This window comes from Oncorhynchus mykiss, chromosome 20, assembly GCF_057628025.1.
Source record: "Oncorhynchus mykiss isolate SJ-2025 chromosome 20, ASM5762802v1, whole genome shotgun sequence".
Taxonomy (NCBI): Eukaryota; Metazoa; Chordata; class Actinopteri; order Salmoniformes; family Salmonidae; genus Oncorhynchus; species Oncorhynchus mykiss.
The window spans coordinates 26,725,144-26,744,729 of NC_143041.1; the positions used below are offsets into that span (position 1 = coordinate 26,725,144).

Genomic DNA, 19,586 nt, shown 5'->3' on the forward strand with positions numbered 1-19,586 from the left:
CTGTATCTGTATGCTGTACGTGTGCGATAAATAAGATGCATAGTGAATATACTGTACACACACTAACGGTTTTGACTTAAGGTTATTCTTTATAGGGGTGCCAGGTAGGTTGTGCCTACCAGAGAAAACATTGGTTTCTCCTTTTGGTTTGGGAGGGAATGAGTCCCATCTGGTCCGTCAAGTCTTGTTGTTCAGGCGGCGATCGACGTCACCGGCTTTCTAGCCATCGCCGCTCCATTTTTCATATATCCATTTGTTTTGTCTTGTTCCATACACACCTGGTTTTCATTCCCTATCACACTGAATGTATTTATTCCACTGTTCCCCTCCGTGTCTTTGTGTGAAATTGTTTTGATGTTGTGGGTATTGTTACGCGCCAGACTTTTGTTTATGTTCTGTGTTTTGGGCATGTTATATGTACTTATGTGCTTTCGTTTGGACCGGAATAAAAAGTGCGCCTGTTAACTACACTCTGCTCTCCTGCACCTGACTTTGCCTCCAGTACACACCCGTAACACATACACTTTTCATAAACCCTTAAAACATTGAAAATAACTTCAAAACAACTATTCTTTTGCGTGGGTTGTATTACCAACATAAATGATCACACACATATAATAATATGATCCTCCAGAAAGGTTCTGTACCACTAAATGTGAATGAATGCAAATTAACCTATAGTCCGATAAGCATAACCAGTCAAATGTATTTACATTAATTAAAGCATTCTTTTGCAATGGGATATTTTCTTCTCCAGAGAATTGGCTGGTGCCAGTTTTATTTATCGGCTTCTCAAAAATAAAATATAGACAAAATGCCTGCTATTACCGGCTAATGTAAACCCTGCTCCACAAGGATAGTACAACAAGAAAATTCTACCTGGTGGGGACATTTCCCACGTCCCCACGAGGACAAAGGCTATTTTAAGATTAGGGTTTAGGTTTAGGGCTACATTTGAGGTTAGGGTTAAAATTACAGTTAGGGTATTTTATTAAGGTCCCCAATAAGCCGGGGCCAAGGCAGCTACTACTCTTCCTGGAGTCCAAACAGGAAACTAAACACAACAAATAAAATATAATATACATAACACTACATAAATGAAAAATACAATGCAAAATATATATATATATATATAAATGCCTGCCTCTTCACAGTCCCTGTTGTGCCGTAAGGTGTTCTTTATCCGTTTTTTAAATCTTATTTTATTTTTGCCTAGAATTTCATTTAAGGTGCTCCAGAGTTGAACTATCATTCATCTTTGTTTGGGGTTAGGGTTACGGTTAGGGTTAGTGTTAGGGAAAATAGGATTTTCAATGGAAATCAATTTTAGGTCCCCACAAAGATAGAAAAACAAGTGTGTGTGTGTGTGTGTGTTATTGACCGTCTGCTTTGCTGGAGAGGGGTACTGAAAGCAACGTGTCTGATCTATACCTCTATCTGGGCCTTACAACTGTAGTAAAGTGAATGAAGCATCATGTGACCTGGGAAGAGGAAGTGGATTGACTTCCACTACATCACATGTGACCCATGTGACCGATAACTAACCTAGACAGCCAGCTACACTAACAACCAGGAAATACAGTTTATAAAGGCTAATACAACATAAGCCTGTGGATTTGACTACCAGGGGAAATGACTCACTCAAACACAAATATACAGTGTGCAGATATGGATGTCATTGTTCATTCATGTCTGGTGTGATATTGTAGGTCTAGGGCAGGTCTAGCTGATCAATGAACAAACCAATAGGCTCCATATGTCATTTTGAGGTCAAATGAACCACTCTTTACAATGCTGGCATTCACAGTCGCTGGCTAACTATCATCTGGGTACAGTGACGTAGTCAAGAAAGGATTGGACCGCAGAGCATGTTAAGAGTAGTTGAAAGATTATTTCCTGGCACTATGCATACTCTGAGGTTGTGAGGGAGGGGATGGAGGGATGGGGGAGGGAGAGGGATGGATGGAGGAATAGTTTCTGGTAAGTATATGCATGTGATTTTGTTTCTCGTGTAAATATAAATAGCGTTCGCATTAATGCGCACGTGCACATACGTACACACACACACACACACTTCACTGAGTCAGTGGCTTCACCACCTCCCATTCAGAAAGTCACCCAGATACACCCAGAGACCGACACTATGGCCTCTGTCGAGGCTCTACCAAAACATAGCCAGATAGTTAGCTCTGTGTCTGCAGCCTAACTAGCCCCTGCTGCTCTGAAAGAGTCCATTTTGGGGAAGCCGGAGCCTGGCTTCCTGTTGGAATGTGTTGCGGTGGCACTGTTTGTATGGGCAGAGAGTGTGTGGAGAGGGAAACCGCTGAGGGGAGAGCCGACGAGACACAACAAAAAGGCAAATCTAAACATGGCCGAGCACAGACCGGCTGCTTAGGACCGGAGTCAGGAGGGACAGGGGCAGTGTTAATTTTGGCAGCTATTTTAGATTTTGTTTAAATCTAACAATACATTTTTAGTTTTAGTCACATTTTTGTCATTTCATCCTTCTTTAGTTTTAGTTATATAGAGCTTCTAATGTGATCAAAGCAAAAATAGCCTACATGAAAGTAAAAGAGAGTAAACATTGTTTCTAGTTGAGGTTAGTTACAAGTGCCCAGGCATCACATCAGTTCAAAAGACTGCCTGAGAGCTGTGCAGGGAAAGCCGGGCAGATCAGCTCAATCATACCCCGCAACTGAAAGATGTAAATCCTGCCCATGAGGAGACTGCATTAAATATTCTGCATGCCTGCTTAGGACATGAGGAGACTGCATTAAATATTCTGCATGCCTGCTTAGGACATGAGGAGACTGCATTAAATATTCTGCATGCCTGCTTAGGACATGAGGAGACTGCATTAAATATTCTGCATGCCTGCTTAGGACATGAGGAGACTGCATTAAATATTCTGCATGCCTGCTTAGGACATGAGGAGACTGCATTAGATATTCTGCATGCCTGCTTAGGACATGAGGAGACTGCATTAAATATTCTGCATTAAATATTCTGCATGCCTGCTTAGGACATGAGGAGACTGCATTAAATATTCTGCATTAAATATTCTGCATGCCTGCTTAGGACATGAGGAGACTGCATTAAATATTCTGCATGCCTGCTTAGGACATGAGGAGACTGCATTAGATATTCTGCATGCCTGCTTAGGACATGAGGAGACTGCATTAAATATTCTGCATGCCTGCTTAGGACATGAGGAGACTGCATTAAATATTCTGCATGCCTGCTTAGGACATGAGGAGACTGCATTAAATATTCTGCATGCCTGCTTAGGACATGAGGAGACTGCAATTAATATTCTTCATGCCTGCTTAGGACATGAGGAGACTGCATGCCTGCTTAGGACATGAGGAGACTGCATGCCTGCTTAGGACATGAGGAGACTGCATGCCTGCTTAGGACATGAGGAGACTGCATGCCTGCTTAGGACTCTGGACAAAACAGATGGAAAGAAGCTTCACGTCAAATGAAATGTCCATTAGACTCACGTGGAATTCTCGTCTCATCACATTTTCATCAACTAAAATAGTCATTTGTAATAGTTAGTGTTTTTTTCCAGGGCATCGCGTCTCGTTATCGTCATAGTTTAAGTCAGAAAAAATAGGTTATTGACGAGTATTGTTCGTCCGAGTTATTGTTGATGAAATGAACACTGGGCCAGGAGGAAGAGACAGCCAAGGTGAGGCAAGGGGAGCAGGAAGGGCAGGGGGACTACCCAGACAAGAGTATGGCAAGTACGAGTAAGATTCTCCTTGCCACTGATCTGGAAGTCTGTAGTTCTCCTAATGGTTAAGGTTAGGATTTAGGGAGGGAAAGCTGATCCTACTTAGGCCCGTTACTCATGCAAGCTCCTCACTGAGTGGTTGGCTCCTAACTCCACCATGGCTAGGCTAACTCTCACTTTAATGACAGACACAATGCTTGTCCCTAGGCCCTTTATATCAATATGAACAGGCTCAGAGAAGAGAAAGTCCACATTAAAGAGTCTGCTTTCACGGCCTTTAGTCTTTGTGTTGTCAATTAGAGGATCCTTCATTAGTATTCTACCCATAGCCACATGACTCGTTTGAAGCCTGTCATGCTCTCTAAAAAAACATTGTGTACAAAACACATCCCACATTACCATCCCTTTCCCTCTCTGACACACACACCTCAAATACGTGTCTGTGCAAAGATGAACGTTTGTTTATGTTGTGCCAGGGAACGGGCAGGGCTAAATCTACCATGTTTCACAACCTAATGCAGGAAGAAAGAGGGGAGCTGCATTCCGCTACTGGAGATGGTTGATATTAAATTGGTCATCTGTGGCTGAAAAGACTCATGGGTAGAATGTGTTGATTCTAGGGTAAATCCTAATACAATTTAGACTTGATAAGGAGAATATTTTATAGCATAGTCTGGAACAGTTATCATCTCATCATACTGAGGATGATGAACATTTTATGGGAATTCATGAGCATAGACTAAAGAAACGTATGGCGCTGAGCTTTTCCCTGCATCCATCAGGTTTGTCAATCACAATAAAATGTGCCAGTCGGAGGAAATACTGAAGCAAAGTGGATTAAGTCTCTATAGCCAAGCTACGCTGATAAGCTCCAGGGAGTTGGCATTGGCAATGGCTGCAGCCTGCCATGAAGTAGACTAACACACACAGGGATTTTTTTCTGCCATTGAAATACTTGGGCGGGCGTTTTTTTTTCCAAACAGTGAAATTCATTTTTGGGATGGAAAAAAGCTTTCAGTGTAAACTTCAATTACTAAAACCAGATTTTAAAAGTATGTAGAAAAGATAATGTACAATTGTAAATTCCAAAAACAATGAATTTAGCAGTATATCTAGAACACAGCAATTAGCCATGGAAAATGCATAGAATTGAAGAAAATTTGCTTTAAAACGACAACATTTTCTCTCAATGGCATAATGTGTGGAATTGCAGGAAATTTGCATTAGAACTGCAAAAATTTCTCTCGGCTCCATGGAGAAATATGTACAATTGCAGGAAATTGGCTTAAAAATTGAAAAATGTCTCTACACTGCCAAGATGGGGGCCTATAAAATTATCTCTTACATTCAGCTGCGCAGGTGGGCCGATCGCCATGCCCAACACCTAAGCCCCTTTTTGATCCATGCTTCGTAAACAGCAGGTGTAGACTAACAGTGAAATGCTTACATAATGGTCATTTTCCAACGATGCAGAGTTAAAAATAAAGATATATGTATACAGAAATAGTGACACGAGGATCTAATACACAGTGAATAATGAATAACAACGAGTAAAAATAACATATAAAGGGAGTATCAGTACCAAGTTGATGTGCAGGGGTATGATGTAATTGAGGTAGCTATGTACATATAGGTAGGGGTAAAGTAGGCAACACGATAGATAATCGAAAGAAGCAGCAGCCTGTGAGGGTGAGTGTGTGTGTGAGTGTGTGGGGTCAGTATGCATGTGTGTGCATGTTATGTGTGTGTGGGCTAGTGCTGTGCGATGAACCAAAATGTCATTTTTTTGTGAGCTCAACGTACTGTTTCTCTAGAGAGAAATCAAATAATTCACAATAGAAAGTCAAGAACTATGTGGGACGCTGGGCTGAAAGGAGATGTCATTTTTACTGAGCAAATATTCAAAAAAGTTTTGCGCAGAAACGTGGTACCACAATGACCAAAATCCATTGCGCCTGTTCTTTCCGGCTCGGACAAAAATGGATACACTTTTATGCCAGCTGCATTAGGTTAGATAAACACAGATCGCATAGACCGCATGAGAGGGGAATGTACACAACACAACAAGGAGAGAGGGAATAGAGACAGTTTGTGAAAGTATGCCTTGTCTACTTTGAAGAACTAGGTTAGCCTAAGACTACAGTATGGGGAGCACAGAGATAATGCTGTTTGGCTGGCTGGCTGCTACTGCCTGAGCAGAGATGAGGACTTTAAGGAATTAAAAATATTAAAGTAATTCAATAAAATATAGTTATTTCCTATTTTTCTATTGACGTCTAACCAATGTGGACTTGACAGAGACAATGGAATATTTTCAATGTTTTGACAATTGAATGTTCACTATTTTTGGCTTTGGAATTTTCAGAAAAAACAGGGATGTCGATATTTTTGGCCGATACCAATATCCAATATTTTCCTTGCCAAAAAAACTGATACCGATAACCAATATTTAAAATTCTTGAGTCCTTTCAAGCATTCTAGTACAGTTATATAGTTGAAACACACACACATACATACACACACACACTGACCCAAAAATTATTTTGTTGGCATTACCAGTAAAACATAATCAAAACATATTTATTTCACTTACTTGCTGTGCTGTTTCGTTTGCTCAGTGATTTTTGATCAGTTGCTTCATTCTCAACCAGTTTTTCATCATACATGTCAAGCAGTTAGGTTTCAGCTCTGTCTGTCCATGACCTCTTCTGTCGTGGGTTCTCTTCCTCGGTGCACACAGTCACAGTGTCTGTTTCCATCTTGTCCAGCTGTGTCTAACATTTCACGTAAACCCTGTTTCTTGTCTGCATCGAAGTAGCGGTCCTTGTACCTAGCATTGAGCATGATGGCGACACCGTAAAAAGGCTCGGAGAGAATGCCACCGAATCGCTTGTTCACAGCCTCTAGTAGAGTACTTTTGTAAGTTTTAACCCCACGGTCTGTCTGCAGTTTTGTTGAGCAGGTGTTTCAATGCCATGACAGAGGGTATGACGTCTGCTGCAGACGCAGTTGATGAGCTTATTTCTGGGGTCAGTTGATCGAATGGAGCTAGGAGTGTTCATGTTTCCAAGTTTCAAACATGTTCTCAAATGCCATTGAAATGGCAGCAGCTGTATGAGAACCAGCACATTCTTGAGCAATACGGCTTTCCTCAGTACGAAATCCTTGTTGAACCACTATCCTGTCAGACTCTGCATGCTCGTGGGGCTGACATCGCTGGTCCAAATGTCAGTCGTGAAGCTAATAGCAGTGAAGCCCATAGCAAGTAGCTCATGGATGTGGTTTCAACAATATTGTGCAACTCCGGTAGGGCAACATCTGAAAAATAGCGCCTACTTGGTAGTGTGTACCGGGGCTCGGGGTGCTCGACCAGTCGGCGAAAGCCAACATCATCCACAATAGAGAACGGTTGATTGTCAAGGGCAATGAATTCCATTTTCTTGGCATTAATGGATTTCGCCTTTGAGTTGTCTTGCTGAAATGTTCTTACTCTTTCAAATGACTGTTCAACTTGAACTTGTTTAGTTGTTGGAAGTGTTTGCTTAGTTTTGTTCTGCTTTTGTTCTAAGTAGTCTCTGAACGTCTGGGGGTGATGCACTTTCAAATGAGTAATCAGGTTTGTGGTATTGAAATATTTCACTTTCTCCCCTCCTCTGGAAATAATAGCAGCGCAAACGTTGCATATGGCCTTCCTGTTATCTTCCTTTGAAACGTCATAATAGATCCACACAGCAGACATTGTGGGCTAGGTTAGGAATGCTGTGTTGCACGTGTAGCGCTGTATTTTTCGTGGCGTCATTGCATCCTCTACCAATGTTATACAGGTATGCACGTCAGCGTTAAACTAGACATCGGGCTAATGCCGATGTTGACATTTTTAGCTAATATCGTCCGATTCCGATATGCTTACCGATATATCGTGCATCCCTAATAAAACATCTCTAAAATCCTTTAAAGTCATTATTTCATAATGCATTTAATGTTCCACAAAAAAAATTGAAACCAAAATTGAAAACTATTCTTATTTTTTTCTTAAATAATCTAACCAAAACCAAACCAACCTCAAAAAGCACGAATCACTCAGCACTAGTGTATGTAGTGTGTGTGTGTGTGTGTTGGGGTGTCAGTGTAAGTATGTGTGAGTGTGTGGGTAGAGTCCAGCATGTAGAGTCAGTGCAAGAGAGTTAATGCAAAAAAAGGGTCAATGCCGGTAGTCCGGGTAGCCATTTGATTGGCTATATAGCAGTCTTGTTTAGAGGTCTTACACAGGACAACACAGAGACAGAGAGCAAGCTGTTTTGTATTGAAATTGAAAAGTTATTTATTCTGTCTCTATGGACAGAGCGATATGAAATACCCTCCACTGATATGATTCAGGCTACTGTACACAAAGACGTGTGTACAACCCAGGTTCACCCATATCCGAGCCTATGTTGACTTACTAAATTAAAGTAATTTCAGGTGACACACATATAGGCTAAATAAAGGTTGGAGGGTAGACATATAGTTTCTGCACAGCTAATAGATGTTATCAGCTCTTGATTTTAAATCACTCCTACTGGATTTTATTTTCAATCACAAAAGCTGCAGGTAAAACACTATATTCTCCAGCTCGAACAATGTTGTATGAATACACTGTACTGTGAGCAACATGCACCCACATCAAACGTATCTGAAACCAATCATTGCATTCACAGACCAGCATGAACACTAAAATGTCCACTAGTATGGTGAGGCCACCTGACATGAGAGAATCTGGACAGACACATGAATGGGTTTCTGCTCAGCTCCAAACTGATCAACATTTCCCCAAATCCTTTATTTAGCCTATATGTGTGTTCCAGAATGCAGCTGTTGCTAGATGCTGCCATGCCATGCAGCTCAACACAAAGGCTTATGTGCCACTGAGTAGGCAATCCAGGGCGTGCAAAACCATAACAAGTGTTCTATAATATTCAGGCACTGTTGACAGACTGACTGCCAATTTTATGCTTGATATTTTCTTTACACTATTCCCAAAACATCACAGCTGCACTACTTTATGTATGTAATACCGTTATAACAACTCAAAATGATGTAATAAAATAGGCAGACAAATGGAATACAACATCAGCCTTCGTTTAACGGGAAATATACATTTTCCCCAGAAACACAAGGACATGGTGTTTGGGGCACACAGAATGTGGATTCCGTTCACGTGTATGCACCACTGTGCAGTACACATATATCACGGACATCTTCTTCGAATCCACCTTCAACATCACTCTTTCCATTCCAAAATCATCAACATTCTAATCGAACGCAGGCTGTGCTGGCTGAACCAAACGTGGCTGCTGCTGCTAAACGCGTGTGTTTATTTATGGGAACCCCGACTCCACAACATGGCCGACATGTGCTTTGTTATTGTTACTACATCATCATCATTATGGGGTCTTTACGCATCGTTTTCTAAGTAATTAATGAACTAAGAGAAGGCGTATCGGTACTATTGACACAGTTAGTAATACTATTGTAATAACACCATTACATTAAAAAAAAGATTAGGGTGAAGAGTTGACTGCATTCTAATAGAGAGCCCATACTCACCATCTGATGATGGTGACCGTATGGAATATTCGTTTCTTGAAAAAAGGCACTGAGGGCAGTCTAAAACATACAAAAATAAAATATAATTTGATCAATTATATTTAGCCTTTACTACATAGAAAATGTATTTAAAAAATAAATATATACAAATACAAATTGTGTAGAGAATTGTGTAATATAGGTAACACTGTGTTTACAAAGCATTCAGCACATAAGCAATGGAGCTGAATCAAATTTGATGTGAAAAATATATTCCACTGTTCAGACTAAACAATCACCTGCAGACAATACAAACGAACATGTATCTTCATTGCATAATAGCATTTTCTAGCCTCACCTAGCCGCTGCATGGGAACAGGATTAGCTATAGCTAGTACATTTAATCTCTAGAGTAAATTCTAACGGGTAAACTTTTCCCAGTCGAGCCTTACTTCATGGATATGTATAACATACATAAATACAACAGAACAATTATATATAACACAAATAAATAGACGCTAGAAGTTGAGTTTAAAAGTGTTGATACTGATCTCTATTTTCTAATGTTCTTATGCAACATCAAATGTCAGCCATGATAATAACGAACATCGCAGCACAGTCAAAACTAAAAGTACTGTCTGTCACAATGGCAGACAGACATAAAAATTAGCTAGCCATCTCGCTACTGATCGTAAACCCCTTACCTCAAATTGCCAATGTGCCGCTTGCAAAAGCTGCTTCGCCTGATCTGCCGCACAACCTGCTGTCAAGACGAACTGGTTTATCATTACTTGGTGTTTGAGTTCCTCCATTTTGCGACGATGCTTTATTCCTACTCAGGGCTCGTAGTGTTGTGTCTGGACTTCGTTTTCGTGGTTTTAGTCCTCTCTTTTCTGTCTCAGTCATCCACCATTACAACCGGTTGAGCAAACACAAATATTTACTGTAAGAGTGCTGATCAGTAGCGTAAGTAGCGCCCCCTTGAGTGACACCAGCCGGTAGCCAATCAAGACAGAGCGGTGCAAATGGGATATGTATGCCACAAAATTCCTGCCACAACACGAGCGCCGCTGATGAAATGATTCCATTCTCTCGAATCACAAGATAAGATGGTCAGTACAGTGCAAAAACAATATGGAAAAGATTGGAATTTAGACAGTTCACGTGTTCATGAAAATATAATATAGAATAATTATATTAAGTAATATCAAATATGAGAGGATTACCATGTTCCCCAAAATAAGGATGTCTTATTTTTATTTGTTTTGGACCACAAGTCCCGTGAGCCAACGCTTTGTTTGTACATTTCTAGCGCATACAGTGGTCCTAGGGGACTGAATTTTGTGAATGACGGCCACCCCTGTCCAATTCCCATACGCGCTGTGTTGCTATCTGGCCAAATATGGTAAACAAATCTACCACCACCAATTACATTTCACGGAGTTACATTATCGACAGTCTCGCGGCGGGTGTATTTAAAGTACATTCAGACGCGTCATGTCTGCGCAGTGAGGTCAATAATGCAGCCAAAACCACACAGCGCAAGCTATATTACCAATATACATTCACTAAATAACTTATGGCATGTTTATAAACAATGTGTTTAATATCCTGCTGTCATTTGAAATTAATCTCTCGGTGTTTTGTGCTATGAATAATTTGTGTTTACAATATGTTTCCACTGGCCTACTGTTTTTTTCTCTCTGTCATTCACCATGCAACTCATAAGAATACCTCATAAGAATACCCAATAACAACAGTCCCTGTTGCCTGTACTTAAAATGGCATTGATGGGGATGCAGGGTGAAAGGAAAATAGCACTGTAGCCACAGGGTGTAGACTGTGTGTATATAGAACCCTCAATACAATCAATAAACTGCCAAGGATTGTGGGAAACTGTAAACATCCTGTTATTGGCCGTGTGCTTATGGGTGTGTGTGTGTTTTTGTGAGCACGATTTAGGCTTTGGAAATAGAGACACCTGCTGGTGAAATGGTCCTTTTGAGCAGTGCATAGGTCAGAGATCAAAATAAAATAGATTTCCTATTACTGTATAGCCATCCTTAGAGCACAGCCAAACCCCCAAATTATAGTTTTGGACTCTATGAATATGGAAAATGTTGCCTCTTTTAGTACTGTAATTCCCTTTTTGTTTGATCTGCTTACCTTTATGAAGACCCTTTGATGACATCATAATTAGACCAAACACCCTGGCATGATTTCAGTTTCCTGAAAGAAAGTGGGCTAGACGTCATGCAGGACTAGGTGCATAATGATAGATTATAAGACATCCCCGATTACAATAGACCCCTGTCTGTACACTGTACACATACTGTATGCCATAGGCCTCTCTTGAGAAACATTGCTGCTGCCTCTCACAGCAATAAGAACAGCTGGTCAAACATTTACCCTGTTTCACCAGGGCCCTTTGTGAATGAACTGAAACTAACCTGGAAGCATTTTGAAACCATGTGATGCCTCCTTCCTTCCGTGACAGACAGCAGCATGTGACAGCTGGATTGGCTTATCTCAGTTTTTAAATGCAGTGATGCGACCCACTCCTCCTTTGACCCAGCATTCAGAGCTCTACTTTGCCCCAGATCTGTACAGGCAGCTAGGCCTACTGATTGTGAACCCCCTCTGCTATCCAGTCATATACAGTCCTGGATGGTGCATGGACCAAAGGCTCCTTAGTACATGAATGTCCACTATTAATAGTGTAATGATTAAGAGACTCTAGTATTATCCCACCACTGCCACCAATGTAACAAATGAGGGGGTACAGCCAGCTCGGGGTTCCAACCATCCTGTTCTGTGTCATAAGGTCCAGATTTCTTGAGAGAGGCATTAGTATAGGATTCTAAGGCCAACATACAAAGATTCAGAGAAACTACATCAGAGGCTAAATTAGGTGAAAGTGCAAAGATTGTGTATGATGTGTAACCAGTCCAGGGATTATGAAAGGGAAACTGCCATAGAGTGTACACATGGTCCAGGGTTGAGCAACAGGGTTACAGCACAGGTCACTGTAAAGCCGTCAAATGCATGAGGGAGAGTTGGGTCAGGTCAGGTTATGATCCGTAATCTGTTTGAACCTCTAGAAAATGCCTGATCTATCGCTGGCTCTGGTCTGGGGCCATCTGTTTGAAGGTACTGAAACCACCATAGGGAGCATCTCAAAAGTCTAGTGGGGTTTCCTCTGCTCATGCCCTATACTTCATTTGCATTGATCTACATGCACGTACAGTGCATTTGGAAAGTATTCAAACCTATTCCGTTTTTCCACATTTTGTTACGTTACAGCCTTATTCTAAAATTGATTAAATAAAACATTTTCCTCATCAATCTACAAACAATACCCCATAATGACAAAGCAAAAACATATTTTTTAAACGTTTGCCAATTTATAAAAAATAAAAACAGACATACATTTAGAAACACAGTCTTCCTAGAGCTGGCCGCCCGGCCAACCTGAGGAATTGGTGAAGGGCCTCGGTCAGGGAGGTCACCGAGTACCCGATGGTCACTCTGACAGAGTTCCAGAGTTCCTATGTGGAAATGGGAGAACCTTCCAGAAGGACAACCATCTCTGCAGTACTCCACCAATCAGGCCTTTATGGTAGAGTGGACCGACAGAAGCCATTCCTCAGTAAAAGGCACATGACAACCCGCTTGGAGTTTGCCAAAAGATGGAACTCTTTGGCTTGAACGCCAAGCATCACGTCTAGAGGAAACCTGGTACAATCCCTACACTGAATCATGGTGGTGGCAGCATCATGCTGTGGGGATGTTTTTCAGCACCAGGGACTGGGAGACTAGTCAGGACCGGGGGAAAGATGAACGGAGTAAAGTGCCGAGTGATCCTTGATGAGAACCTGCTCCAGAGCGCTCAGGACCCCAGACTGGGGCGAAGGTTTACCTTCCAACAGGACAACGACCCTAATCACACTGCCAAGACAATGCAGGAGTGGCTTTGAGACAAGTCTCTGAATGTCCCTGAGTGGCCCAGCCAGACCCCAGACTTGAACCCATTCGAACATCTCTGGAGAGACCTGAAAATAGCTGTGCAGTGACACTCCCCATCCAACCTGATGACAGAGCTTTAGAGGATTTGCAGAGCTTTAGAGGATTTGCAGAGAAGAATGGGGGAAACTCCCCAAATACAGGTGTGCCAAGCTTGTAGCGTCATACCCAATTAGACTTGAGGCTGTAATCACTGCCAAAGGTGCTACAACAAAGTACTGAGTGAAGGGTCTGAATACTTATGTAAATGTGATATTTCAGATATATATTTTTTTATACATTTGAAAAATTTTCTAAAAACCAGTTTGGGGTATTACGTGTAGATTGATGAGGGGGGGAAAAAACATTTAATCCATTTTAAAATAAGGCTGTAACATAACCAGTGGTGTAAAGTATTTCAGTGTAAATACTTTAAAATATTACATAAGTAGTTTTGGGGGGTATCTGTACTTTCCTTTGCTATTTATATTTTTGACTACTTTTACTTTTACTTCACTACATTCCTGAAGAAAATAATGTACGTTTTACTCCATACATTTTCCCTGACTCCCAAAAGTACCAGTTACATTTTGAATGCTTAGCAGGACAAGTAAATGGTCACGTACATCCCTGGCCATCTCTGCTTCCTCTGATCTGATGGACTCACTAAACACAAATGCTTTGTTTGTAAATTATGCCTGAGTGTTAGAATATGGACCTGGCTATCCATACATTAAAAAACAACAAGAAAATGGTGCCGTCTGGTTTGCTTAATATAAGGAATTTGAAATGATTTATACCTAAGTATATTTTAGCAATTACATTTACTTTTTCCACCACTGAACATTCGGAATACGGAATACTTTCCGAATGCACTGTACAAACCAGGAATTTTCTTTCACCTGTGCAGTTCTTTCATATCAATACAGATTGATTCAGCTCTCTGGGTAGAGGTGCATTATCTTAATTTGATCACCCTGTTGCAGGAGAACTGTCCTGCAATGCAGGACATATAATTACTTGAAGTTTATTTGAGGTTTTAAAAAGCTCCTGCAGTTTGTATTTTCCACTTTGAAATTTTAGACTTACCCTTACGAAATATGTATCAAGCCCTACAAAAATGTACCTTAATTATAATCCACATAATAATTCACATTTCCTGTCTCTGCAAGATTATTTTCCTGCTGTAGCAATCTGGCTCAAATTAAAATAATCTGTAGGTACTGGAAGTGAGTCTCAGCTGCAGTACACTTTATTTCCACAGAGTGGCAGTGCATCTCTATGAGTGGAGCTGAGGTAGTTTTCAATAGGCAATAGATGGAAACAAGGTTTTTTCCTCTGGTTTTTTGTAAACTTATCAGTATCACTACATTCATAACAACCTCAGCACTACAAAACTTATATTCCATCAAATAAACCACCATTTTGTTTTTTACCATTATTCGGCACTCTCGCTGACCTCGTTTGGTGAGCGGAAAAAACGAAACAACGCCACATGCTGTAGAAGACAGATGTTGGGCCCAGTTATCCCTCTTGCTTCGTGTCTTCCTGTCTGGTGTGACAAATAAATGATTTACTATAGCTCTCACCTTGGGCCAATCAGTGTAATCTTGTAAATGCCGGATCTCTATGGCAAGACGCATCATTTACCCAAGTTTGGTCAAAATCGGGCCAGTGCTGTCTGAGATATCGTGTGTGACTAATGTACGAACTGACAGACAGAGACTGATCCCTCGCCGATTTCATTGTGGGGGACAATAATAACAAGAGGAATAAATACACAATGAGTAACGTGGCTACAGTATATACACTGGGTACCAGTAAAGAGTCAATGTGCAGGGGTATGAGATAGAGGTACTGTAGATACAGTTGAAGTCTGAAGTTTACATACACTTTAGCCAAGTACATTTAAACTCAGTTTTTCACAATTCCTGACATTTAATCCTAGTAAATATTCCCTGTTTTAGGTCAGTTAGTATCGTCATTTTATTTTAAGAATGTGAAGTGTCAGAATTATAGTAGAGAGAATAATTTATTTCAGCTTTTATTCTTTCATCACATTCCCAGTGGGTCAGAAGTTTACATACACTCAATTAGTATTTTGTAGCATTGTCTTTAAATTGTTTAACTTGGGTCAAACGTTTCAGGTAGCCTTCCATAATCTTCCCACAATAAATTGGGTGAATTTTGACCCATTCCTCCTGACAGAGCTGGTGTAACTGATTCAGGTTTGTAGGCCTCCTTGCTCGCACTCACCTTTTCAGTTCTACCCACAAATGTTCTATAGGGTTGAGTTCAGGGCTTCGTGATGACCACTCCAATACCTTGACTTTGTTGTTCTTAAGCCATTTTGCCACAACTTTGGAAGTATGCTTGGTGTCAATGTCCATTTGGAAGACCCATTTGCAACCAAGCTTTAACTTCCTGACTGATGTCTTGTGATGTTGCTTCAATATATCCACATAAATTTCTCGCCTCATGATGCCATCTATTTTGTGAAGTGCACCAGTCCCTCCTGCAGCAAAGCATCTCCACAACATGATGCTGCCACCCTCATGCTTCACGGTTGGGATGGTGTTCTTCGGCTTGCAAACTTCCCCCTTTTTCCTCCAAACATAAAAATGGTCATTATGGATAAACAGTTATATTTTTATTTAATCAGACCAGAGGACATTTCTCCAAAAAGTATGACATTTGTCCCCATGTGCAGTTGTAAACGGTAGTCTGGCTTTACTATGGCTGGTTTGGAGCAGTGGCTTCTTTCTTGCTGAGCGGCCTTTCAGGTTATGTCGATATAGGATTTGTTGTACTGTGGATATAGATACTTTTGTACCTGTTTCCTCCAGCATCTTCCCAGGGTCCTTTGCTGTTGTTCTGGGATTGAGTTGAACTCTTTGCACCAAAGTACATTAATCTCTAGGAGACAGAACACGTCGTGCTACCTTCAGGTGTTTGGAAATTGCTCCCAATGATGAACCAGATTTGTGGATGTCTGTTTTTCTGAGGTCTTGGATGATTTCTTTTGTTTTCCCCATGATATCAAGCAAAGAGACACTGAGTTTGAAGGTATGTCTTGAAATACATCCACAGGTACACCTCCAATTGACTCAAATTATGTCAATTAGCCTATCAGAAGCTTCTAAAGCCATGACATAATTTTCTGGAATTTTCCAAGCTATTTAAAGGCACAGTCAATTTAGTGTACGTAAACTTCTGACCCACTGGAATTGTGATACAGTGAATTATAAGTTAAATAATCTGTCTGTATACAATTGTTAGAAAATTACTTGTGTCATGCACAAGGTAGATGTCCTAACCGACTTGCCAAAACTATAGTTTGTTAACAAGAAATTTGTGGAGTGGTTGAAAAATACGTTTTAATGACTCCAGCCTAAGTGTATGTAAACTTCCGACTTCAACTGTATGTGTGACTAGGCAACATAATAGATAATAAACAGTAGCAGCAGCGTATGTCGTGAGTCAATAGAGTAAGTTAAAAAAGGGTCAATTCAGAGAGTCAGGGTAGCTATTTGGTTAACTATTTAGAAGTCTTATGGCTTAGGGGTAGAAGCTGTTCAAGGTCCTGTTGGTTCCAGACTTGGTGCATGGTTCCGTATGCCGTGCGGTAGCAGAAAGAACATTCTATGAGATGGTTGACTGGAGTCTTTGACAATTTTTAGGGTCTTCCTTTGACACTACCAGGTATAGAGGTCCTGGATGGCACGGAGCTCGGCCCCAGTGATGTACTGGGCCGTACACACTACCCTCTGTAGCACCTTGTGCTCGAATGCCAAGCAGTTGCCATACCAAGCGGTGATGCAGCCAGTCAAGATGCTGTCTCCGGTGCAGCTGTAGAGCTTTATGAGGATCTGAGGAAATCGTCAGACGATGCGGATCATTGTGCGGCTGGCTGGTAAGGCTGCTGGCAATCTGAAGTACCAGGGCCAGAGAGTGCACATCTACCTGGATGTCTCTGCTGAACTGATGAAAGACAGGGCATCGTTCAACAAAGTGCGTACCCACCTGCGGGATACAAAAGTCAGATATGCCCTGCTATTTCCCTGCAGGCTGATTGTCACTTTCCGGGACATCACAATATCATTCAGAGACTCCAAAGACACCGAGAATCACTATGGTATTCAAACCAATTCTTGGCCCAATGAGCAACAGCTCCGTCCATCTCCCGTCTGATAATTTGGACATTAGCCTAGCTCCACTTCCAGTCTGATGGAAATATGTATTTTATTTTTGGGTGCTCTCATTTGTGGGTTATGCTGCCTCTTAAGATTCAAGTAGGCCTAGGCTACAGCCAGTGGCGACCCGTCATTCAGGGCAGAATGGGCTGAGCCTGTTATTGCATGTTATTTTGAAATTAATACATGTCACATATCAGTTTGCAAATAATGTTAAAAAATATATATTGAGTTAATAAAGCTACATACAGACAGCCTAGCTCTGTGCTTTCTGTGGTGGAGGGCCAGCCAGTGGAAAATACAGAGCATAGGGTTTGGTACATCTCTAGTTGCACTGTGATTGGCTCAGTGTTCTGTCACATTACCTCACCACAAAATCTACAGGGAGAGCTAGAAAGTTTAAGCCCCCTTGGGTGCTGCCATAGATTTACATTTAGAAGTGTCCATCCAAAAAGGCTCAAGGTCATTGGCCACAGATAAAACTAACGTATCGGTGCTCATCGGCCATTGGACATAAACATAACACACCAAGTACGAAATCGCAAATTCAACAATGAGTGGTTTGGAAGGAATCAGTGACTAACTGCAAGCATTGCAAAGCAATCACTGTTTTGCTTCCCCTGCTATTCAGTGGAGAGGGTGTGTGGTCCAAGTCTGGGTTTAATTCGTCTATTTTCCACGTTAAAAGGATTAACATTCACACGCAACCCCATGGGCCAGAAAAGGTTGAATACATTGGCCATGCTGTCAATCCAGCATGCCTTTTTGCGCGTTCACAACAACTGGAAACTCGGAACAGGGAAATATCCGATTTCAGGGAGTTCAAGACAGCTGGGAACTTGGGAAGAAATGTACTCCGACTGGGAATATACATTTTGAATGATCATCCAACTCGGAATTCCAAGTCGGGAACTCGGCGTCTTTCTAGAGCTCCGACCTGAAGATCACTGATGTCGTGATTCGACCTTGTTTTTTTCAGAGTTCCCAGTTGTCTTGAAAGCCCCATAAATCCAGAGAATGACAGACTTTGATGATCAAGTATCATGACAAAATCTGGCCACAAGTAGGACTGCCGCACCACCTTCCTGTACAAGTGAGTACAACACAATGGTGGGTCCAAAATGTCTTGTATGCTGCTGCATAAATTATGTAATATGCCAGGGAGATATGTATACTGTAGCTAATAAAGTAATACTAACTGTATGTTGTGTAGTAAGCTGTTTGTAGCCCATGTGCCTCACCCTAATAATTTGGTCCCTTTCCCCCTCATAACTTAGCCTACTGTTCTAATTTGGTGGTGCACATGTAGCATATAGCCTGTTTAGAGAAATGTAATCATCGAATGTTGTAGGAGCTTTCATTGTCTGCTTATATGCCTCTTTTATATATCCTACAGTTCTGACTTGGTGTACAGGGAGAATACTGTAAGAACAGTCCATCTTCTGAATTCTGTTGCTGTACATTTCAAAAGTGCTGGACAAATAGTTATGTTGACTATGTTAGTCTTAGCTGCGCTGTTAGGCAGGTGTAGCGGTGGTAAGGATTCACTCAAAGGTGCTAAAAAGAAAGCTCTGCTGTTGGGACAGCTTTATGTAGGCCCTAACACTTTGTGGGCACAATTTATCACATTATAGTGCAATTCATGTATTGTGAAGTGTTGTGTTGTGTTGTGTAGTGGCTTTGCTGTCATACAGCTAAAAAAAAAATGGAGTTTGCCCAACCAAGATTTACATGCTAAAATCGCCACTGGCTGTTTGGCCGAAATGCTTCACAGATGCGATTTCTTTTGTTGTATTAGCTAATTAGGCTAATGACCTATCAGACGATAAATCGAATTATTCTGTAGATTCAATCTGAGTCTGTTGATAGGGCCAAATTATCAACAAGCTATTTCTATTTTTGGGTGCTATTATTAGCATTTTTGGGGGCCATAATGAACAATCAATTCTCTGGTTATGGACATTGCGCAGCTCTGTGGAATCAAGCAGAGCAGACCACTCCGACTAGTTCTAATTTACTGAGACCTGGTCTAATAATTGAGACTTGTTGTGTTTGAACGGATGATCTGCCAAGAATGAAATAATTTT

The 19,586-nt window shown here is 41.1% G+C and overlaps 1 protein-coding gene across 2 annotated transcripts in view; it reads right to left on the reverse strand.

Annotated features, from left to right (window-relative positions):
• Positions 1-10,285, reverse strand: part of LOC149974503 (UBA-like domain-containing protein 1) — a 28,547-nt gene extending 18,262 nt beyond the window's left edge. The window contains exons 1-2 of one of the 2 annotated variants that reach the window (XM_090212735.1): positions 10,009-10,285; positions 9,326-9,385 (exon numbers count right to left, since the gene is read on the reverse strand). In XM_090212735.1, coding sequence (XP_090068861.1) covers positions 9,326-9,385; positions 10,009-10,116 — 168 coding nt within the window. In that variant the 5' untranslated portion in view covers positions 10,117-10,285. The remainder of the gene's footprint in view (positions 1-9,325; positions 9,386-10,008) is intronic. The other variant, XM_090212736.1, reaches the window with a different exon arrangement.
• Between the last annotated feature and the right edge of the window lie 9,301 nt (positions 10,286-19,586).